Genomic DNA, 25,019 nt, shown 5'->3' on the forward strand with positions numbered 1-25,019 from the left:
CCAGAAAGGGTGTCCATCCTTGTCCTCTATGCTGCAGAAAGTGTACCCAGGTCCATGGCCTCGAACCGAACCAGTGGACCGAGAGCCTAGGAGCATTAGGCCAAGCGTGAGACAGCCTCATACCTGTGTGCCTGAAAAGCACCTCCAAGCCTTCCTAGGTGCATGGAAAGCAACCCCAACTGCAGGACAAGGGGAGGCTTACATACCTTCCAGTCTTGGCTGGAGAAGAGCTTGGGGTCAGGCAGCTTGGCCACACAAGCCACCAATATGTTAAGGTTTAGGAGTGTTGGGACCCCAAAATCATGACATACAGGTCCTGCCCGAATGAATTAGAACCAAGCTTTATTTCAGCCAAAGACAAGATTTATTAAAGATCAGTCATATACGCCAGATTCTTAAGGAATCCGAATGTTAGTGAGCTATTGGCTAGATTTTAAGAATCTGAGCCAGAAATATTTCTACATGTAGAAGGTAGGTACTACATTGACATCATGTTGTTGTTCAGTCATATCCAACTCTTCATGACCCCATTTGGGGTTTTCTTGGCAAAGATACTGGAGTAGTTTGCCATTCCCTTCTTCAACTCACTTTATAGATTAGGAAACTGAGGCCAACAGAGTTAAGTGACTTACCCAGGGTCAAATAGGTAATAAATGTCTGAGGATGGATTTTAACTCGGGAAGATGAGTCTTCCTGACTTCAGAAGACTGGTACTTTATCCACTGTGCTACCTAGCTCATAGAGTTTTGGTAAAACCCAAATGATCTAAGTACTTAGCAAACCTTAACAGCACTGCATAAATATCCATTATTGTCATTATCCCATTGCCTAACTGCTTTGGATAAAGAGTAGGTTGTGTACATGTACACATTAAGCATGTGTTTGTGCCATGATCTGAATATTTTATAACATGCTCTTTTTCTCTGCAAGTCAGCTTTTAAAAGAATTTTACAAGTTTGCATTAAAGTAACTGATTGTTTCTAAGTTATTCCGGAGTTTGTGCATTTGTAGTAATTAATTATCTTGACCTATGATCTGTGGAAATAAATATCTCATCTATGATTTCTGTCTGGTTACAAACTCAAAGGTAGACTCTTACCTCTACCCTATTCAACTTAGAAAAAAGGCCATGTTTAAAGAGAAAAATGCCTGTCAACCTGTCAAAAGCATTACAGCCTAATCTCCCACTTCTCAATTACTCAAAATATATTCTTTGCACCTGTCTCCTAACCCTGCTCACCATCATTCCAAAACACAGTTCCAGATGCTGATAACAATACTAGCTAGATAAGTCTACCTTCAAATACAGGTTTTGTATTGTTTTACACAGAGAAGGCATGATACAGTGAAAAGAACACTGCATGGAGAGCTGAGACCTGGAGTCTAGTTTTGGTTCTGTCAATAATTTATTGTGTGCTTAAGCAAGTTACTTAGAAAGTTCTAATAGATTTCCACATCTACATGAAAAGGGTTGCTAATGTCCCCTTTTAGCTCTGGATAGCTGGCCTATCAGTGCCCAAATTAGGGGATTCAGTCAGGAAAGAAGCAGAAATGAAAGCATTGTTTTAAAAATCCACATAAGATACTTAAAAATCAATGGACTGGTTTGTTTCCATACCAATGCTATCTTGTTTCCCTTTTATTATGCCATTCATTTTCAATTATATCAAATGACTTTCAAGTAATGAGGATCAAGAAGTCCTTAAAAAATGAGGCCTACTCACTTATCTACTTGGAAGAGAATGCTTAGAGACATCTCCAATTTTGCCAACCTTCTTGCCTTCCCTAGCTCTTATTTTCCATCACAGGACAGGTATTGACAGTATCGGTGTACCATAACAGGGTAGTTAATAGGTAACACTTTTAAATCTCTAACGTTGTTCTTCCTCAACCTTCTTTTAAGCCCAATTTTTCCTCTCATGCCTGGGTCTTCAATAATCTGTAAGGCATTTCAAATCAACTGGCATAGAGCTTCTTTTCTACTCCAAAGGTTGCTCCTATTTTTATTACGGTAAAGCTTCAACAAATAGGTTTTTAAAGAACACATTCAAGACCAGGAAGTAGTTCTTAAAAATACACAAACTGAGTCATCCCATCACCAAAAGTTAAAAAGAAATTATACAAGCCTACTTTATATACAAGCCACACTTAGATTCTATTTTTCCAGAGAATAATAATCTCTGATATTTCTAACACTACCAGTAAAAATTTTGTTGCCTTCCTCTCCAGAACAAAGACACAATATGCAAAAGTATACTAAAAATATTTGGTTCTTTTTAATCAGCTATTGATGATATAATAAAATAAAGGAATTTAAATGGCACCTAATTCAAACATTTAAAATATCCCATTTAATGTGTCCTTGTAATCTGAAACACAATATAATTTAAGCCTAATCTTCAAAATTGTGCCCTTTTCCCCCAGGAGAGCAGAAGCATAGTCATCCAAAAATGATTTACATTTTGGGGAGGCTTGTTTGGTGCATTTGGCAACATGTGATTTTATAGGCAGTGGTAGGCACAATGTTGAAGAATAAGCCTACCAGATGGAAGAACAATGCTAAATCACAAAAAGGTACATGATTCTGAGTTGTCTGAAATCACAAAGAATCAAACCCACCAAATATCAGACTAGTTCTTTAATTATTATAAATGAACTTTTTACAATATGCAGCTTTGTGTGGGTAACTTTTTCCTTCTTGACCAATTAAATGTTCAAAGTACTAAATAATTCACAGAAATCAAGTTCTCCATGCTGTCTGTACAAATTAAAATCTGGCAATGGTCTCTGGACAAAAGAAACAGTTCACAATTTGAACAGAATTTACAGCATTACAAAAATTACCAGAACTTTCTTCCTTTAATCATTTACTCTAACAGCAAAGATTACAATGACAGAATTTGAATGATCAGAATGTAAAAGTATTTGTGCAAAATTGCATTAATTGTTCTTACCATCTAAGATTTGTGGGTAACACCAATGACAGCACAGAGACAATGATGAAAATTAAGTACATTTGAAGGGGCTCTCTACGTTAGATTTCTTAAAATGTGGACTATATTACGACTAAACATTAAAAGAAAATGTGGCACCATGAGCAGCAGGAGCAAAAACAATCTGGCAGTTATGCCAGTTAAAGAAAGCTGACACTGGAATATGCCAAAGGTTCTTTCCACAGCAGTCATTGATCCTAAAATCTGAAACCAATGGTGGGACATATTTCCATTCAGTGTCCATATCCTTGGCTTTGCAGATTGAGAATGAAATGTTTAAGAATAAGCAGTCTTTTTTCTTCTTTTTTATTTCTTCCTTTCTTCCAGGAGGGAGGAGTGTGCTTCTTTCCTGCATTGGCAGTCTTTAAAAGAGTTGAATCATTGATTCTCTGGATTTACCTACACCAATCCATTTAACTAAGAAAGAGAAAATAAAAGTAAGAGAAACTTACTTTGGGACTGAACTAATTTACTGAAATCAAAATTACCTATCATGCTTCATTTCCTTTTTGTGGCCTTTCTGTCAAGAACAGTAAAAAGAAGCATAGCTAAGTCACTTAAGAATCATGTAACTCTAGGCATTCCTATTCACCCTTCTGACTTCTGTTTATTCATTCATAAAATGAAGAGCTTCATTAGACCATCTAAAAGTCCCTTTACAGTTCTCAATCAGAAGAATCTATAAAGTGAGTTTTGGTGAGAATATACTTTCTCTTAGCCAGTCATGTACCTGATTTTTAGGTCCTTAATGCTGTTTGCAAACTGAGTTTCACATCTTTTTTTTACTCTCCTCATATTTGGCCAGGTATATATATGCTCTATAAAGGTCCATTTTAGAAAATGTACTATTTTATGAAGAACAGCAATCCTCTATCTCCCAAAGATTTAAAGATATATATAAAATACTCTGTGTTTTAGTTACCTGGAACTTGAAGCTCATCTTGAATGAACTGAACATAATTCTGTGCATTGACAGGGAGATCTTTAAATGTCCTTGCATTTGATATGTCTGTGTTCCATCCTGGGAGAGTTTTATATTGAACTTCGACTTTATTTAAGACTTCCTGGTTTGCTTTATTAAAAAAAAAAGTACATTTTGTCAGCTAACCTATTACACAGTTTGTAATTCATACAGTGCAACATGGTCAACATTTAACTATTTTAACAATAACATTCAACTACTTAACAATAATTACAAAGGAACACTGAACATGATTTGCTTGCTTACGCTTATCTGAAGAACCTAATACTGTACATGGACCTGAAAATGTCTAAAAGCTTAGCCAAAATTTTATCTAATCCTCTTTCACTCTGTATAAGAAACTGAAAATACAGACTGGAAATGGTTAACACTCTCCTTTCCCCCATCCCCACTCAGTATTTTACCCCAGATTTTTTAAAACAAGAAATGAGTATGGCTATCATCAGAGCAAAGTTATTTAATGTAGCTTAAAAACTAAACCCCAAATGTACAATTATACAACCCACAAAATTAATAAGTTTCAATGACTTCACTATTTGACATAATTTGCTTACCTGAATTTGAAAACAGAATTTTCTTCTCACACCTTGACAGATTTATTGGGAGCACCCCATAAGTCATGTTTGACATGATGAGATTCTCCTTAGGGTCTAAGTTAGCCCTAAAGCACTTCTGGAATATTGTGAATCAGTCCTTCAGGCTTTATTCAGAGGAGCTTAGACACTCTGACCCTGCATAACAATGCTCAACTGAACTCATATGTACCAGCTTCTAAAAAGGCATCAAGTATACTTGCAAAGCTGTTTTTTGTAGAGTAATTGTTCACATTAATCTGTATGCAAAGAATATAAAAGATTACCTGGAAAATGAGGTATAATTTCGCCATCTAACTTGTAGGCAACTCCAACTTTGATTTCTGTAAACACGTCCAAGATATCTAATTTGGTAAGAGCCAACCTAATTTGAAAGAAATCAACAATGAAACAGCAAACTACAAAATTCATATTATCACAAACTCATATTGGATTACAGATAAACTCAGACAAAACTACAATTTTCATATCCATCTGATTGACAGAGAAGACAAAGTAAAATGATGATTACTGATACAACTGTTAGAAAATAGGCATACCAATCAATTCATTGTCTGCAGAAATGTGAATTGGTCTAGTCATTCTGGAAAGCAATTTAAAATCATGCCCCTAAACTCACTAAACTGTAAATATTCTTTGACTCAGCATGTCTATGTACAAAGTAAAAGAAAGAAGGTTGTATGTGAAGATGTGAATCTAAAATAGTTTGTTTTTCCCTTTATATAAGTATATCTTAAAGATATCAAAGAAAGGAGAAAAAACCTATATGTACAAAATATATTTATGGCAGCTCTTTTTGGTATAGCAAAGAACTAGAAACTAAGGTGTTATCCATCAATTGTGGAATGGTTGAAAAAAGTAATAAATAAATAAAAATAATAAATAATAGCTAGTATTATATGCTAGGCACTGTGTTAAGTGTTTTACAAGTATTATCTCAATTGATCTTCACAATAACCCTGAAATTATTAACCCAATTTTACAGATGAGAAAATTTAAGGCAGATGATAAATTACTTGCCCAGGGTCACAGAACTAGTAAACATTTGGGGCTGGATTCAAACTCAATTCCAGGCCCAGTTCTCCATCAACTGGGTCACCTGGCTGTTCTGTTATTATGCCCATATCATGTTATATGAATGTATATGAATACTACCGTGGTAAAAGAAATGATAAAGAGATGGTTTTGGATAAAATAGGAAGACTTATATGAATGATGCAGAGTGAAGGAGGCAGAATCCAGAGAGCAATTTATACAATAACACTGTAAGAAGCGAAAAAAAAAAACCTTGAAAGAATTCTGAGTAATCAAAGCAATGGTTAACTATGATCCCAGAGGACAGATGATAAAGCATAATTCATGTCTCCTAATGGAGACATGATTAACTAAAAGTGTGGAATGATATATACATTTTCAGACAGTGTCAATGAGGTTATTTATTTTGCTTGACTATGCTTACCTGTTACAATGGTTCCCCAATCATGAACCCAATGGAATGGAAGGGAAATGGGTTACAACAGGCTGCCAAAAAAAGTCATTGAAGCTCCACCCCCCCTCCAAAAAAAAAAAGCAAAGAAAGTCAAAAGGAAACATATACAAGCACAGCAGCTTTGAAAGTTAAAGTAATCATAAAAGGAATCAGAAGCTGTGCTGGAGATTTACATTTCAAATATAAGCTGCTTTTTCTGCTCCACTTTGAAAGAGAAACACTCGTTTTATTTGATGTTCATTCCAGAGTAAAAACAATTTTAAAGGAAAATTGCTCTATCAATATAGGTTCAACATCTTCTCTGCAACTCTGCAGTCTTAAGAGATTTGACTATACAGAGATTAAGTTTATCCTGTTCAATGCTGCATAAGTAATTTTCCATAAGCATAGATCTGGCCATGAAACCCCAGTACTCAGTCAACTCCAGGAGTTTCCTGTTGCCTCTAGGATAAAATCTTTTAAAGGGCTTTATAACCAGGCCCAACCATCTATCATATGGTCACTAAAAATTTATAACTATTTGAGAACTGTTTATTCTCATCTCTTGACCACTTATCCATTGAGGAATGATATGTCAGTGGTCAAGAGATGTGAATAAACAGTTCTCAAATAATTATAAATTTTTAATGACCATATGAAAGGTCATTCTAAATCACTAATAACAGAAAAGAAAATGAAGACACCCAGCAAATTGGAAGAGATAACAAAAGATGGGAAGTCAATGTTGAAGGGGTTGCCAGAAGATAGTCACACTAACATACTGCTATGGAACTGTTCTAACCACCCAAGAAAGCAATTCTGAATTATGCTAAGGAGTGAATAAAATATACCTTCTGTCTGCCCCAGAGATTCCATTATTAGACATACAATCCAAAGGCAGCTAGGCGGTAGAGTGTTGGGCCTGGAGTCAGAAACAGCTGAGTTCAAATCTGACCTCAGACACTTAGAAGCTGTGTGATTCTGGGCAAGCTACTTATCTGCTTCAGTATCCTCAATTTTAAAATGGAGATAATGATAGGATTTACCACCCAGGGTTGTTGTAAGGATCAAATGAGGTTAATATTTCAAATACCTACCACATAGTTGTTGTTTGTCCTTCATTTCTGAAGAGAACCAATAACATGAGGTGATGTCTTTAACTTGCTCGTGAATTGGATTTAAGTGAGGCAGGGCTGTACAAAGTCTTCAGCCTCATTCTCTCTTCTAGTCATCAAAGTCCAGTCACAATAAACAGTCAAGATGACTGGTGATGGCGTGGGATGCAGTGGATGATGACTTTGGTGTCTTAGATATGTGACCACACTCTAAACATTCCACAGCACCTGCTTCAGCTCCCTTCATGTCCATGTACAGAGATGTAATCTCTGTACAGTTGATCATCATTACAATGTTGCTGGTACCATGTACACTGATTCATGTCTCATTCACCCACACTGCTGAGGGAAGTCTTCACATGCTTGGGGTAGATACCCAACTCACCTACAGGTTTTGTTATCCTCAACCTGGTTTAGCCCGTCTGCTGAGACAGTTTACCAGGGTGTGGCTATTGAGCATGCTATAGCATGGCATAGCATAAGCACTTAATAAAATGTTTGTTTTTTCTAAAGCTAGAAGAAAAGTCTCAAATACAATCTTTACAATAAAAACTTTTTGTAGGGGCAAAGAACTGGAAACAAAGGAAATGCTCATCACCTGGGAAATGGCTACACAAACTGGGATACACTAATACTACATTATTGTGCTCCAATTAACCATGAATATGAAAAATCTGGAGAAGGATTGGAAGACTTGTGTAAACAAATGAAGAGTGAAATAAGCATATCCAGAGAAATAACAAAAATAACAAAGACAAAAACCAAATGCTGCATAATTATAATGTTCAATCACAGCCCCAAAGAAGAAATGAGAAAATATTATTAGTTTTGTCAAACTGCTTTTTTCTCCCTTTTCTTTTTTTATTCTGTTACAAGGCATGGAACTCTAGGTTAGGAGAGGAGTACACTCACAAATGATGGTGATGTAAAACAAAACGATATCAATTCCTTTTTTAAAAAATCAACTTCACAAGTACAAATCAGAGAAGGCAAAACTAGGTAAGCATTTTTTAAGTTACACTATTTATTACTGTGCTGTAGATTTTCTGACTTTCTTTTTCAAAATCATTCTTTAAAATATTAACATAATTTTTTTAAAAACCCAATAAGCTGCTATTTAGGAATCCCTCTTTTTTATGTGAAATCACACAAAACATATTTCCATATTAACCATGTTGCCCCCCCCAAAAAATTTTTTTTTAAATTTTAAAAAGCAAAAAAAATATACTTCAGTTCACACTCAAGAGAATAACAGTTCTCTCTGGAGGTGAATAGCATTTTTCATTATAAATCCCTCGGAATTTTCTTGAATCATTGCACTGATTAGAGTAGCTATGTCTTTCGCAGTTGATCATCGTTAACAACGCTGCTCGTACCGTGTACACTGATTCTGCTCACTTCATTCTGCATCACTCTGAATATGGAACTTCCCAGGTTTTTCTAAAACTATCCCTTCCCCCTCACCCCGCCTCATCATTTCTTATAGCACAACAGTATTGTCACAATTATATACCACAACTTTTTCAGCCCTTCTCCAAATGATGGACACCCCCTCAACTTCCAATTCTTTGCCACCACAAAAAGAGCTGCTATAAATATTTTAGCACTCACAGTCCTTTTCCTTTTTCCTTTGATCTCTTTAAGATATACTTCTGGTAGTGGTATAGTACTGGGTCAATGAGTAAGCACAGTTTGATAGCCATTTAGTTATAAGTTTCCAATTGTAATCCAGAATGGCTGAACCAGTTCCCAACTCTACCAACAGTGCATCAGTGTTAGGTAAGCCTTTTTTTCCCCCCGCCAAATCTGGAGGTTTCAGTAGACTACAAAATCAGCATGAATAAAGTGTGTGACATGGTGGCCCAAAAAGTTCATACAATTTTGGACTGTATTAAGAGAGGTACAGCTTGTAAGAATAAGAAGGTGATTGTCAGGCATGAGCCTGAACCTAATTTAGAACGCTGTGTTCAGTTCTGGGCACGTTATTAAAGACACTGACACAAGAGTGTACAGAAGAGGGCAGCTGACGTAGTGAAGTGCATTAAGTCCACATTATATGAGGATCAGCAGAAGGAACTGGGAATGTGCATTTTGGAGAAGAAAAGGCTCAGGGGGAACATCATGTCAGTCTGAATATTTCAAATACTCCATGCTGATCAGAAAAGAGCCTGGGAAGAGGAGAATCTAAACAAAATTTTAAAAAGTAAAATGATCACTTTTCTAACTTCTACAGACCAGTTTTCTAGGTAACATTGACTAAAATATGTTAAAATAGCTAAAGCAACTTAAAAGTCACATTCGGCATAAACAACATAAATTCTTAACTTTTATCATAATAAAATTAAGTTACTTACGCAGTAAATCCATTAATCATATGAGCATATTTGAGCAAAACAAGATCCAACCAGCCACACCTTCTTTTTCTACCAGTAGTCACACCAAATTCTCTACCTCGGGTCTGTAACAAATCCCCAATTTCCTGCATAACAGAATAAAAATTAAGTAGTACATAATATAACGTTCTCATTGCTTAGTTAAATCATACTAAGAGAATCATCATAGCTTACATTTACACAATGTTTTCCTCAAAGCAACTAAGTGGGTATAGGTAAGACAAAAATATAAATATAGAAACACAATATGCCCATATATTACATTAACAATATAGAAATATTCATATACAGATGAAGAAAAGCAGGTCAAGAAAGGGAAAATGAATTGCACCGAGTCACTCAACTACAAATCCAGGGCTCAAACCCAGGGCTCCTGAAGTCAAGTCCGAGCTTTTTTCTATCACCTCATACATCTTCTCTAATTAAAAGACTATGAAATAATTTCATAGTCTTCCTGAGGTAAATAAGCAAATATCTACCAGAATATAGCCAAATAATCAAATATTAGTAAAGTGAAGGAATTCTACAAATTTTTTAAAATTTAATCTGGAAGAAGTAACACTGTATAAATATACTCAGTGTATTCTTTAACACGCCCCACCTCCAACCTCCCAAAAGAATATAGCCAAAAAGAAACCTGTGGAGGAAAGGCCCAAAATTTGTGCTTAATCAGCTACAGAAATGAAACCTAAATACCGAATTGTCAAAATACCTATTAATATGTTTAGAAAATTTGATTTATTACAATACTCTTATTTTATAAATAAGAAAACTAAGAGGAGTATAAGTATAGTTCAGTGAACTTCCTACAAGTCACAGAAATAATTGGGCACAGTCATAATTGTAGTTCACAGCTCCTAGGTAAGTCAGGAAATCACAATGTTTCTTAGAAAAGAATTAATGCTAAACATAACAAAATGAAAGTCATCACTTAAATTTTCTATCTTTAATTCTCCTTCCCCTCTCTCTTTCTAGCCTCAGGGATCTACTCCACTGCCTCCTATTTTTTCATATTCTTCTAATTAATTTACTAAGAACACTGTTCTGGGTCAATCTTCCAAATGAGATAGCACAAGGAGTAAAGGCCATTGAAAAAGAGAACCCATAAGAAAATATAGTAATGTATACTGTTATTTTGTGAACAAGATTTACTGAGAAATCAGCTTACATTTTTCTGTTCTGTTGGAAAGGCTCCAATTCCAACTCTAGTTGTATATGCTTTTACAACTCCATATACCTCACCCACGTTCTGAGGAGGCATACCCAAACCTGTGCAAACACCTCCAACAGTACAATTTGAAGAAGTCACAAAAGGATAAGTACCTTAAAGAGAAGAAAACAGAACTTTAGATTAATCTTTTTCAATATGAGCTTCAAATGTCACACATTTGTATTAATTTCATTTCCATTTGAGTCCTATTATTTCTTCAATTTATCCCCAAAGAAGTTGCAGAGCAAGACAAAACAAAACTTTATCAGTGTTTTTTTAATCTAAAATCCATGCTGAATAACTACAATTTTTGATCTAGTAAATTAAAAACTAAGCCATGACCTTAAGAAGTTAACTCTATATGTATATATAAAACATAACAGAATTAGGTCATTGGGCTAAATAAACCATTAACACTTTAAAACAAAATTACTAACAAGATTTAGAATTTTAGTATACCTTATATAATTAGAAGGCTTAAATATATCAGTGATATTTCCTTCTCAAATCACTTTTTATTTCTAGTTACCACTCCCTTCTTGACAAGAGGAGGATGGTGGTGAGAAAAGAGGTGTTAAAGTTTTAACACAGGCGCATAAGAACATACAATTTAAGCTAATTTTTCCTTAAAAGGTACTAAGACCATCCTGTAGTCCTGGTTGGCTAAAAGGACTGATATTTTAGTCTAAGAACATCATTTCCTGGTGGACCAAGAAAAAAGCATCCATGAGGAGCTCACGGGCAAAAGCAGACATATGACTGGTGGATCAAGATGGGCAACTCAGGCAAAGTAGTTTCCTTTGCTCAAATGAATCAACTTTGGGTGCCCTCGACGCCTATCTTTGTTGAATATCCTTCATTGGCTTTGGTTAAGTAAATTTCTTTTTGTTAACTGTTGAATAATGTCTTTTTGTTCTAATACTAAACCTAAACTATCAGAGGACTGGCCTGAGTCAGGGCCAGACCAGAACAACTCCTTTCTGTCAGAAAACTAATTAAAGCTCAGCAGCACTTCCCAGGGAGCCACCAAAGTATATTTTTGCATTCCAGGAAGTAGCCTCAGATTTCACTAGAAGGTCAGCTGCTCACTTTGACCCCAAAACAAATCAGACAACACTTGAAGACTTCTGACCTCCACAAAGGAGTGTAATGCGGGTATCTTCTCCTATCTCTTCTGAGCCATCAAAGAGTTTTATAGTTTACAAATACTGTTCCATTCCACATCACACTTAATTAGACAAATGTTTGATTCATTTTATATGTGAAATTACTTGGCTAAGATATTAAGATTTAGAGCTAGAAATCCAAAGTTCACCTAGTATAACACCCTCATTTTACAAAGAAATTAAGCTTAGAGAACTGATTTTTCAAGTCACAAAGGTAGAACCAACAGAGCCAAATTTGAATAAAGGTTCTTTAACTCTAAATCCAAAGTTCTTTTGATTACATCATTGTTCTTTGTCAATCCATAACTATTCTATACACAGAACCATGAGATTATATCTATGAAAGAATAAAGGTTATCTTAGCTTTCACTCACTTGAGCTTACACTCCAATTTGCAGAGCATTCTAGATTATGATTGTCATTTCAACTAAGAAATGAACAAAATGAACAAGAAAGTGTGATAAAACTACCTATATAGAAAATTGTTTTAATTTTGATGGGCTAAATCTCTATAGTATTCATCTGACTTTTTTTAGGGGAGCAAAAGCAGTAACAATTTGTAAAACTACAACCCAGAGTGATCTGAATCAATGTGTAAAAACAAAAAGTAAATTAAAAAAATACTCAGTAACCAGGTCTTGGGAAAACTACTGAAAAATTTAAAAAACAGGGACAGCTACTTAGCACAGTAGATGAGACACTGGCCCTGGAGTCAGGAGGATCTGAGTTCAAATCTGGCCTCCTACGCTTAGTAGTTGTGTGACCCTGGGTAAGTCACTTAACCCCAATTGCCTACAAAAAAAAAAAATAAAATAAAAAACAAAAACCCACAACCCTAAACCAATAAAATATTACCCAAATAAAACAGACACTGGCCTTAGCCAAAAGATAACTTTAACCATTTGGGTATGTGCACCTTGAAGTCATTTTTGTGAAATGTTGTAATGCCAATATTTAATAATGAAAAGTACAAAAACATTTTACAGTTTTATCAAGTTTTCAATAAATGGAAAACACTTACCAAAATCAATATCGAGCAGGGCTGCATTTGCACCTTCTACCAAAATTTTCTTTGGAGGGCCATGGAGGGCCTCATAGAGAAAATAAACACCATCCCTTACCATTGGCTTAATCCGTTCCATATAGCCCTATGCAAAGAAATCACTTTTTCAAATGAGGTTTCTTTTAACTTGATAGGCTACACAAAGACAAATGAACTTTGATCATTGTATACTAAATCAACCCTACGACTCCCACCAATACCATTTATTCACATTATCATCTTACCCTATACATCTCCTCAGGAAGCAAGTGAAGTTTATTTACAGATTAAATACCACCATAGTAAATATTGCTACCAAAAATAATTTCCATTTAGAACACACACTATGAAAAACACCAAAAATACTTCTGAAAACCACTTATTTGATATATAAATCCACTTACATTTGATATAACAAAATTCCAGTATAAGAAAAGGATTGAAGTCCTTTACAATTCATTTGAGTAGAATATGATATGTATATTTTCAGTCAAAATAACTCATGAAACTGTTAGGCACAAAGAAGCCTTGACTTGATTCAATGAAAACAGCATATATAATGATGGAATCATAAATTTCTTTCAGTTTAGTTTGTTTTTTTTTTTACATTCACTTACGGTGCTTTAGAATTGTCTGTGAACATACTTTTGAAAAATGGCATGCCAGGTTGGTGACCTTTGTCATCCTGGTGTGGGGTTGGGTCTGGGGTTGTATGAGTTGATTCTTGTAAGGAAAGGAAGTATAGATAGCATAAAAGAGAAGGTCCAACTCTCAAGAACAACATGAAGATATTTGTGGTGGTAGTGACTGACAATACGCTACAAAAAAATGTCCCTTGTGTTATAATTTGTTACCACTCTGTGCTAGCCTATCATCATTTAACATACACTCCTCTATTTAGCAATGAAAGTCCTTCATAACCTGGCCCCAGACTACTTTTCTAGGCTTATTCTATACTATACTACTCTTTTTTCCACATTCCACAATCCAGCCAAAATAAAATAAAATAAAATAAAAACTTTTTACTTAGTTCCTCATACTGGACATGCCATTCTCCTGTCTCCAAGCTTTAAGGACTGGAGGCTCCCAAATCTGGAATAAATTTCTCTCCTCACTTCTCTTAGGAGTCCATTGTTTTCATGAAGACTGACTCAAGTGTCACCTTCCCATGAAGCTTTTCCCGATGTCCCTGTCCCACTCTTGCCATTACTTTGTATTTATTTTGTAGCTACTAAAGGTTAAAACACGCTAAGACTTTTGAGCCATTTTGAGTAAGTACACATTTTGTCCCCTAGAAGGAACTATTTTACTTTGGTCTTTGTATCCCTAGTGGAGTGTCAGCCTTCTGCAGGTACTTAACAAATGCCTGCTGACTGGTTTAACCTATCTGTTTAAGCCACAGGACTAGTGGAAAGAACAATGGATTTTGTAGCCAAAGAAATCAGATTCAAATTCCAGCTCCGCCTCTTATTACCTGCAAAATCTCGGGCAAAGTATTTAGCCTTTTTAGGCCTCAGTTTCATTATCTGTAAAATGAGGAAATCGAAACAGACAACCTCCAAGGTCCTCCTGGGGCAGCTAGGTGGTACAGTGTTGGGCCTGAAATCAGGAAGACCTGAGTTCAAACCTTGCCTCAGACACTTCTAGCAATGCAATGTGTGATCCTGGGCAATTCATTTAAACCCTCTCTGCCTCAGTTTCCTCATCTGTAAAATGAGTTGGAGAAGGAAATGGCAAATCACTCCAGTATCTTTACCAAGAAAACCCCAAATGGGGTCATAAAGAGTCAGACACAACTGAAAGAACTGAACAAGGTATCTCTCTGTTCTCTCTCTATAGAATCCTTAATCAATGTAAGGAACTTAATTCCAGTTATAGAATTCTTAACTTTCATTTGTTTTCCTATCACAGATTACACCTACCTCTACCCTTATGCAGGCATTCCTCAAATAAAACGCTCTAAGCAGGTTAAAAATGGGGTTCAAGTGAGTGATCTTAAAACTTATGCTATGACGACACTGGTCAGTAATGCAAAAGTTAATAATGTTCATAATAAGTAAATACATTGCCCTGTAGTTATTTCACATCTGAACGTGAATGCTGTGCCTAACTTGAAAGAAAGCTCTTTAAAGGGCTACTACTACACTTTTATTCCCCACAAAATGTAAACAATGCTCAGCACACAGGAATTGATAAAAGCCTGATGAAGGAATTGGTTATTTTCTGCTTCTCTACTTTTAATACTTTTTAGACAGAACAGGAAAAAAATTAATGTATATTTTTATTTTCTAGACATGATTTCATAATAGCACAAGAAGTGCTTTTTTTCTCCTTTCTTTACACAAATGCCACATGGATTCTGATAAATTATGCATATTGCTCATTCTATGGACCCTGAGAGTTAATCCGTTCCAATGCCCTCATTTTGCAGATGAGATACTGAGGCCCAGAGGGGTTAAGAATTTGCAGAAGGTTACCCAGTGCCTTAGTGGCAAAGCCAATAGCTGAGCTTAGGTCTCCTAATTTTAAGTACAATACTTTTTTCAAACTACATAAAATCTAGCCCTTTGGACACCAAGTTGTTCGGAGCCATTGCTACCATAATTCTACAGAAAAGTTTTTATTCACAGTAAGTATCCAAGAATTCTACAGGTAAGGTACTTTGTCCTCATAGAACAAAATATATAATTACCTTATAAACTGATCAGAGAAGGATTATTAATTATTTTACAGCTACTGTGGGTCAACTTTTAAAATTTAATCACCAAAGTAACTTTAGGAAATTTGTTGTTAGTAAATGTATGCATAAAAAATTTTAAAAATGATGTCCACTTCTTAAAATATGGGTACTTTTAAAGGAAAAGTAATAATATCTGAAAACCTTGCCCTTTATATAAGTACACATGCAAAAACTGCTAAGAATGTCGCATAGCTTTACCTTGAGTTTTTGTAATTCACCCTCAATATCAATTTCCAAAGTGGGATATATAGATTTATATTGATTAGCTAAAACTTTGAACCTGCAAAACAAATAAATTTTGGTTAGGGTTGCATGTCATTTGATTTTAAAATCTCCACAACTATATGAGGGTATAAAGTGAGTATGTGTGTGCTCAGCACACATGACTTGGGGGAGTTGGGGGGGGTAGAAGAAAGAAACAGAAGAATAGCCAGTACTTTTTTTTGGCGGGGGGTGGGGGTGGGGGGAGGGCCAAACTTGTGATTTTATTGATATTGGAAATTCCTTGGAAAGAAACTCCTCTATCATTGCAGACTGGTAACTGCCCTATAACTTAAGATGAACTGAGAGGTTAAGTGACTTGTCCTCCATTACCTTTCCTGTGTCAGAGGCAAGATTTGAAGTTACATCTTCCTGATTCTAACACTGGCCCTCCAGTCACTTATACTTGCTGCCTCAGCATATCATTAAGTGAATTTAAAATTTAGGTCAGTTAGACCATAATGGTAACCCACTAATGTAATATTTAACTAGAATATCATTCCTAATGTCACTAACCTGCCACCCTAAAATTTCTAAAACTCAGCTTTTTTTTTATTTTAAACAAAATGTGAATTACCTCTCAGAGAAGCCATCAAAGTCCGAAACAAGATCGCACATCCTGAGTCCACTTCGAGAAGCTTTAGAGGAATAAACTGGGCCAATACCCTTTTTTGTGGTACCCAAACTTAAAAACAAATAAGAAAACTTTAAGCCTGACTTTTCCTTAAAATTGGCAATATAAAAACAAAGTTACTTCTTTAGTTCCTGTGATCATGTCAGCACAAAGAACATTTGCAAAGTAAGCCTAGTTTCTGCTTTAACTATCTGCTAAATTTATCTCAATAATAAATTTACTGATACCATTTAATTGAAGCACTAAATAAAATTATCTAATATTCCTTTCTGTAAAAGTTTGATCCACCAAGTATATGGCATGAGACTGTGTGTGTGTGTGTGTGTGTGTGTGTGTGTGTGTGTGTGTGTGTACACATGCATGCATAAATAAGTAAAAACAGACAGGGACATACACTGAACTTGTGATTTCACTGATATAGGGAACAAGTGAAGGAGGAAACACCCTCTATTAAGATAGGCTGACACCTTTGACAGTTAAGTGACTTGCCCAGGATCACCCTGCCAGATTTGAACCTAGGCCTTCCTGGCTCTGAGTCTACCTCTCTCTATCATTACACAATAGCATACACTACACAATAGCATACACTACACAATAGCATACACTACACAATAGCATACACAGGTGGCCTGAACTATATAATCAGATCTTTGATGAAACAGGACATACTTCTTTCCGGCTTGTTCTTGTCTCTGTTGTTCCTGAATGCCATCTGCTGCTTGATGGAAGTCAAATACTAGGAAAAGAAAACCATAACTATTGATGAAATCAAGACACAGACTATTCATGTACTTGGATCTGCTAAAACAATCAAAAACAAGAAAGTCATCTTCTGTGATCTGTGAAAACCAAATTTATATGGGAGCCATCTCTCCACTTTAAACTCCTATGTATTCAGATGTTTCTCATACAACTGGGCTTCTACCCAGTATGTGTATACACACACACACACACACACACACACACACACACACTCACTCACTCAAAGTTCTTGAGCTTTGGGTAGTCTTTACCCTACAACCACATGAGGAAAACAAGAACACCTTACTCACAATTTTTAGATCCTAGGGTAAGTCAATGAATTTCTCCATGCCTCCTTAACTATTTCAGGAATATAATGTGTATCATATAAAAATATATCTGGAGAGCCTCTTCAAAATATTGCCACTTGTTTCTCCAAATGAGAAAAATCAGTATAGAATCTGTCTAGGAGGAGAACCTGGGACAGAGGCCATACAGACAAATGAACAGAAGGATAACTTGTTTCTATATGTATGCTCCCCTCCAAAAAATTTATTAGAGATCAAAGATTACATGGCAGAACTACTGCAATGAATAATATTTACATTGCTGAGGAGGTATCATCAAAGAGTTCTTTAATTTGGAGTTAACATGTTAAAGCTGGTAAAAATATCCTTAGAAGGATTCAGATGTTAAGGTTTACCTTATTCAACTAACACTAGTCAGGACTCTGGTTCTAGCCTTAGTTCTGTCATTAATGTGCTCATTACCTTTGGCACCATATTTGGATTTTAGCAAAACATTTAACAAAATATCATGTATAATAACTATGGGGGAAATTGGAGATACGTGGATTAGATAAGAGTAGTTAGAGGGTCCTTAGCTGGTTGGATAATCATGATCAATGAAGCAATGCTAATGTGTAGCAGAGGTCTATAGAAGTATGCCACATGGGTCTATCCTGCTCAACTTCATCAACAACTTAAAACAGATACTACATTTATTAAATTTACAGATGAAAATGCTGGGAGACCTAAGATTAGATCACAAAATTAGCAAGTTGGAAAGACAGGGCAAAGCAAACAACTTAAAGGATAGAAATGTAAATCCCGCAAGTTTAAAAAAAAAAATCAACTCCAAAAGTGTATGATGGGTGAAAATATGGCTTAAGAGCTATAGAGAAAAAGAGTAAGTAAACTGATGAATAGTGTGAACAAAAATTCCCACCTAGGTTGATTTAACAAGTGCAGTGCTCAGAACAAAGGAGTTTATAGACCTACTGTATTCTATGTGCTGATAAGATCACATCATGAATATTATTACTCAGTTCTGAGGTACCACACTGAAAAAATGTGTCCAGAGGAAGACAAGCAAGACACTCTGGAAACCCTGTCATCTGAGAAATAGCTGATTGAACTGGGGATATTTAGAGAACACTTGGGTTAGGGAGGAAATTTGGCATTTAAAGTGAAGAAATTGGGGGATTATGTAATCTAACACCCTTATCTGTCTGCTTAGAGAGAGGAAGTGACTTTCCCCAAGGTGCTGCACAGCTAGTAAAGGCTGTAGAAGTGAGTTTAATGCTGAGATTTTTGCCTGAATTTCTTTTAACAAGAGAATGGAACTTGCAAACCTAGGCCAGGGAGCCTGACTTCAATTACTGGTAACATTCTATTATTAAGGGAATAAGTCAATTAAGTGTTTAACACAATGTCTGGCACATAGTAGAAGTTTAATAAATGCTATGTTCCCTTCTATATCTATCTAGAAAAGTAACTAGAGATCACAAAGAGGCTTCATAAAGAATATTAGCCTCATTTCCTTTTTTATTTTTATTTTTTTTACCACATGGGCAGATAGGTACATCAGAGGCTATAGCTATAATTTCGGATTTTAGCAAAGCATTTGGGAAAAAAAAAAAACATTCATACTAATCTTGTGGAAAAGATAGAGTCGTAAGCTAGAGGACAGTAACAGTTTGATGACTTTTGTAACTGGTTGAATGGGAGACCCAAAATATAGTTGCTAATGATTCTATGTACCCAAAAAGACACTCCATCTCCTTTCTCCAAGACTTTGCAATGGTTCTCTTTCATACCAGAACACTCTTTCTCATTTCTACCTCTTAGAACACCTGGGTTTCCTTCAAAATTCAACTCAAATGCCATCTTCTGCAACCTTACCTGGTCCATCCCCCTCCTCCCAGCTGTAAAAAGCCTTTACCTCAAAAGTTACCTTCCATCTACTGTATGTGTACCTCGTATATACTACCTACTAATTTACATGTTGTGTTCCCCATTAGAATGTAATCTTCTTGAAAGCATGTACTGTTTTTGCCTTTTTTGTATCCCTAGTACTTAATATAGTGGCTAGCCCACAACAAGTACTTAATAAATGCTTGTTGCTTGAAATCACCTTGGAAGGGCTCCAAAGGAGTACCTCATGGAGTCATATTTGCCTTATGCTCTTTTTATCAATGACACAAATAAAGGGATAATTACCAGGTTTACAAATGATACAAGGCCAGGAAGTATAGCTAACACACTTGATGACATGCCCGTGTTGGGATTCACAAAGATTTGAGGCTAGACAAACTAAACAATGGGCCACATTGAATAAGATGAAGTTAATAGAGACAAAGGCATAAAATCAACTAAGTGCAAGATGAAGGAAGCATGACTAGAGGGGTTTGTCTGAAAAAAGACCGTGGGTTTAACAAGACTAAAAACCAAATGAGTCAACAAGATAATATGGAGGCCAAGAAAACTAAGGTATATTTAGAATGCATTGAAAGGAAGTGTAAAGAGGACTAAAGGTGGGGTGGCCTTTGTAGGACTGACTTTGTCCTGGTCAGATTGTATCTGGAATATTGTCTTCTGTTCGTTCCGGTTGCCACAGAAATTGAAAGAAGCACATTTTGGCTTGAGTTAAGGAAAAAACAATTATTAAAGCTATCTAAAATAGAATGGGTTGCTTCATAAGGAAATGGATTCCTCTTCACTTCAGGTCTTGAAGCAAAAGCTAGATGACAACTTACTGGGTATGATATAAAGGGGTCTCGTTCAGGTACAGTTGGGGACTAGATGGCTTCTGGAGTTCTTTCCTTCGATTCCAAATGTCTAGTATCCAATCTGCCCCGCCCCCCACTCAAACCCCTCCCCAACTGCTGCCTTCAATTTTTTTAAAGGTTGTCATACGAAGATGAATGCACCATTCTGAGCAGAACTACAATCCACGGGTGAAAGGGCTTTCTAACAAAAGCTGGCCAAGGATACACATGAGGCAATTTAGTTAAGTCGAAAGAATGTTAATTGGTCTAGGAGGAAGAAGAGCATAGTCCGAGTTACAGCTTTTTTCAGGCAAGCAACAACTTCTCAGTTTCCTTATTCACAAAATAAGGATAATAATTCTTGTTTAGGATCACAAGAAAAATATGTAACTCAAGTTACTAAAGAAATATAAGCTCCTCATTATTTTTCAAAGTAGTGAGTTTCCTGTCAACAAAAGGTGCTCAAGCAAAGGCAGGATTACTATTTCTGAGCGTTGTTCTAGAAGGCTTTGCTTCATTAAGTGAAGGTTCAAATAAATTCTCTCTTAAAATTCAGGTTCCTCAAGTCTAAGACTTAGCTATAATCTGTCTTTTTGAATATGGTTATTTGTTTGATTAAAAAAAAACTATAACTTAGATCCTAGAAACTTTTACAGTTAACATGGATCCCTCAGATTCTTTACTTCAAATTCCTTTTGAAATATAAAGTGATAACAAGGACATGATTTTGTGCCAAGATAAAAGCTTGTGAAGATCATCATTCTGTTTGCACCAATGGTCAAGATTAGGAAGCCTCAGAGAAAAGAAAAAAAAAACAACCACCAAAAACAGGTTTTTTGGGGGGGGAGTAGTGGCCAACTTTATCTAGGCAATTGGTCTACCTGCTTTTCCCATTAAAATATTTACATAATTATGGCTTGTTAGTAGCTTGCTCCTTCTCTGATCATAAGAAATTTTAGACCACAAAAGAAAAACAGACACTTATAATAGCAAAACAAAAAAAAAGTTTTATTTTTTTAATGTCACACAGCAGTGAAACAATGAAATCAGAACTGATGTATCCATTGGATGACACTATCCAAAACTGACACATTTCAACAATACTGAAAATATTCTTTATCTACCCTGGTCCCTCCAAAGAGGAGGGTAAACGAGAAAAGAGAAAGAGTGAAGCAACAAACCAGAGCATCAAGACAAAGAAGTCCTTCCATGTGGTTCAGAATGATTGTGGGTTGAGCCTTAGAACTCAGGCAGCTGCACTACCACTGCTCGAGAGGTGGGGAGCATAATGTTTATGTCTGGTGACATCTATGGAATCTTTCTCAGAATGTTATAAAATACAGAGGGAATTGCAAAGAAAATCAATTATACTGAAATAATGGCGTGAAAATATCTGTAATACTTATAAGCACCCTGGTCCCAGAGACAGGTGGGTACACTGTGGCTTTCGACCCATCACCACAAAATTCAGCAGCGCTGACAAAGACTTCCACATGCACCCAGTCTCACCATTCTCATGCAGCAATAGCACACCTTGCTTTTCCAGTCACCAGCGCTTATTGTCAAGGAATTCAATCAAATACAAAGGCAAGGGGTGGATGTGAAAGGGAGCCTACAACGACAGCTATCCAGTGTTCAGCCTATTTGGTTTGAGAAGCTGCTGCTGCCCAACTTCCAGGATGTACGTCCAGGAGAAAAAGCACAGGAAGAAAACCAGCAAGATTCACCTATCTCTTTTCTGGTATCGCTGCTGCCCGTGTCTGCTCTTTGGGATAAGAGCTCCAAAGAACTCTCTCTCTATGTTCATCACTCAACTTCTAGAAACTTTAATAAAGTTTCTGTTCTCATGATGGTTAAATTATAAAGACTGACCATAAACTATTTCTATCAATAAATAAGTCACAAACAAAATATTTAAGAATTTTACAAAACAAAATAAGACAGTTGTCACTGGTGGCCTCTTCTGGTTTGTCAACCACAGTCATTCCTGTGAATAAAGATTTATACATGAAAATTATGATAGCTATATAATGAAGGCCTTGGGTTTGCTTTTTTTTTTTTAAGTGAGATAACCTTTCTATACTAAACTTTAGCTTTTTTTCAGTCTGATACATATATGCAAGTTACAATTCTGAACTTTTCAGAAGTTGATCTAGAAATTCAAATTTGAACACTGTTTAATTAAGCTTTCAAAAATACTACTTATAAAAATTAATTTAAAAAACTCAAAGAATGTTTAATATTACAAGTTTAACACTAAGAGATTTGAAGATGTGCCAAGGAGGTGGACAGCTTGCTCTAAATCTTATCCTAATTCACTGGAGAGTTAAACACCACCACTCCCACCAAAAATTAAGCCTCAATAATGAAACCAGTTAATTTAGTAATCAACTAAGTTGTAATAGGCACTGAAATAGGATGATGCTTTTAAAATTTGGATAAAATAATTTGCAACCCAAAATATCCAAATCTCTCTAAAACATCTTTCATTTGCAAGATTTTCATGGATCTGTGGGCTTTTTGACTAGTTACAAACTTTCATACAATTTTAAAAAAAAGATTGTTTACATTTATATAACTTTTAAGGTTTACAAAAGTGCCTTAAATACATTGCCTTATTTGATCCTCATACAAAACTGTGAAGTACATAGTGTAAGTATTAGCCTTATTTTACAGGCCAGAAAACTGAACCAGAGTTGGTAACCTGCCCAAGCCAAACAACTATTACACATCGGAGTCAAAATTTGAACCTAGATGCTCTAACTCCAAGATCTGTACTACTCCTATGACTTTAATGGAACACCAAAACCAAGAGGTTATCCCTCTCACCTGCCTTCTTCCTATAAGGGTGCTTGTGGTATCTGGCCAGCCAGTCTTTCTTTTTTGTCCTAATATTTTTAAAGAACTCAAACTCAGGTTCCCAAAGATTTTGCAGGAAATCTCAAGAACTCTTTTTCATCAACTCTCCTCAAACTATACGGATTCATTTGGTTCATTTGTTCAGTTAATATTTAACCATTTTAAAAAGGTCTCGGACTACTAAGGGGTAAGAGAACATATACTACACTAACAGGATTTATAATTTAACAACACACAGAGTAATACTGTTTGGTTTCTTGGGGAAATGCAGAAATGAGGTAATACAGACATTTCAAGCTTTAGCTGGATAAATCTGATTTATTAACATCACCTACACTCAAAATCTAAAGCAAAAAAGTATCTTAAATATTAGGATGATCCCCAAACTCTGGTTACCAAATACTGCACCCAGTTGGTGATTTTGACTCTTTTGAAATGTGATTGACATGCACACACTAAAAATATAAATTGAAATCAGTATGTTTTATCTTATTCATAATCTAGCTACAGCTTTTAATTTCAAATACAGTGTTAAAATTATAACTGACACCAGAACAAAGATGGAAAGTATCAGGCATTAATTGGTTATGAAACAAAATTTGACTTCAGACCATTTCTCTAAAGTGATATAGTCCATTAAAACCTATTACCAAAGAAAGCAGTCCCCAGGAAATATAAGATATTAACAAGCATATACATGTGAATTAAATATTTGCTAGGTACCCATTGTGTAAATAGCACTACAACAGGCACCAGAAGTATACAAAGGTAAGGGAAATACAAAAGATACAGTCCCTAATCAGAACAAGCCAATAATCAAAAATTACTTCAAATGAATAAGTTCCAGACAGGGAAGACACAAGACATATATCAATTATGTCAGCCTGTAAGCCAGAAGGACCTGTGTTCAAATACTACCTCTGTGTGACCCGAACAAGTCACTTCATTCCTCAGTGAGCCAGGGAACTCTTAAAAACTGTAAACTGAGAAGGTTCTGATATGCACTTGCAGGGGTTTATCCAATGAAATCAAAGGTCCCTCTAGTCCCTATCCCTAAATCAGTCTTTATTTAGTTGCTAAGTTGAAGAAAGGACTATGTGGGATAACAGAATTCTTTATTAAGGCAAATGAAATCATCTACTTAATTCTTGGTTATATAACTTATTAATACTAAAAGACTTTACCTAAAAATATTGCTTTAGATTCCAAAACTACAATTCAGCCAAAGGAGATAACAATACTGAGCTCTTTAGAATATAAAGTCAATAATTTATCATTGATGACTGCTATTACTATGAAACAAACAATATTATATTGGAAACATTGTCATGCTTCAGTAAATTCCCACTAAAATGAATACTTATTGTCTTGGATGAGATGATTTGGCTCACCAATTCACAATGGTAAGCAATTGCTTACACTGCCTAGCTGGTATATTAATGAAAAAATTCTCCAGCACAAAGGTTCTTAACTTTTTGTGTCATGGACCAACTTTGGCAATATGGTAAAATTTATAGACCACTTCTCAGAATGTTTTTAAATACTGACAGTTCTAGCTTTATGTAAGTGGACCACTCTGCAGACATCTACATAAAGTGATGTTTACATATTGCAGGCCTTGGGGAAAGGAAGCAGGAAGGGAGGTAAGGAAGGGGCTGAACACCAGTGGAAGGAAGGGGCTGCATACAGAGAATGGAGAACAGGAGGAGGAACAAAAGAGAGGCAAGGCTGGGGCCAGCCACATGGGGACCTGGCTGGAAATGAGAACACCAC

The 25,019-nt window shown here is 35.7% G+C and overlaps 1 protein-coding gene across 1 annotated transcript in view; it reads right to left on the reverse strand.

Annotated features, from left to right (window-relative positions):
* Positions 1–1,975: 1,975 nt before the first annotated feature.
* Positions 1,976–25,019, reverse strand: part of LOC114049752 (adenylosuccinate synthetase isozyme 2-like) — a 46,927-nt gene continuing 23,883 nt past the window's right edge. The window contains 9 exon segments of the mRNA XM_027871143.1: positions 1,976–3,410; positions 3,916–4,065; positions 4,835–4,932; positions 9,506–9,630; positions 10,713–10,867; positions 12,942–13,068; positions 15,901–15,982; positions 16,541–16,648; positions 17,267–17,333. Coding sequence (XP_027726944.1) covers positions 3,358–3,410; positions 3,916–4,065; positions 4,835–4,932; positions 9,506–9,630; positions 10,713–10,867; positions 12,942–13,068; positions 15,901–15,982; positions 16,541–16,648; positions 17,267–17,333 — 965 coding nt within the window. The 3' untranslated portion in view covers positions 1,976–3,357.

This window comes from Vombatus ursinus, unplaced genomic scaffold (assembly GCF_900497805.2).
Source record: "Vombatus ursinus unplaced genomic scaffold, bare-nosed wombat genome assembly UNPS02014798.1, whole genome shotgun sequence".
NCBI lineage: Eukaryota > Metazoa > Chordata > Mammalia > Diprotodontia > Vombatidae > Vombatus > Vombatus ursinus.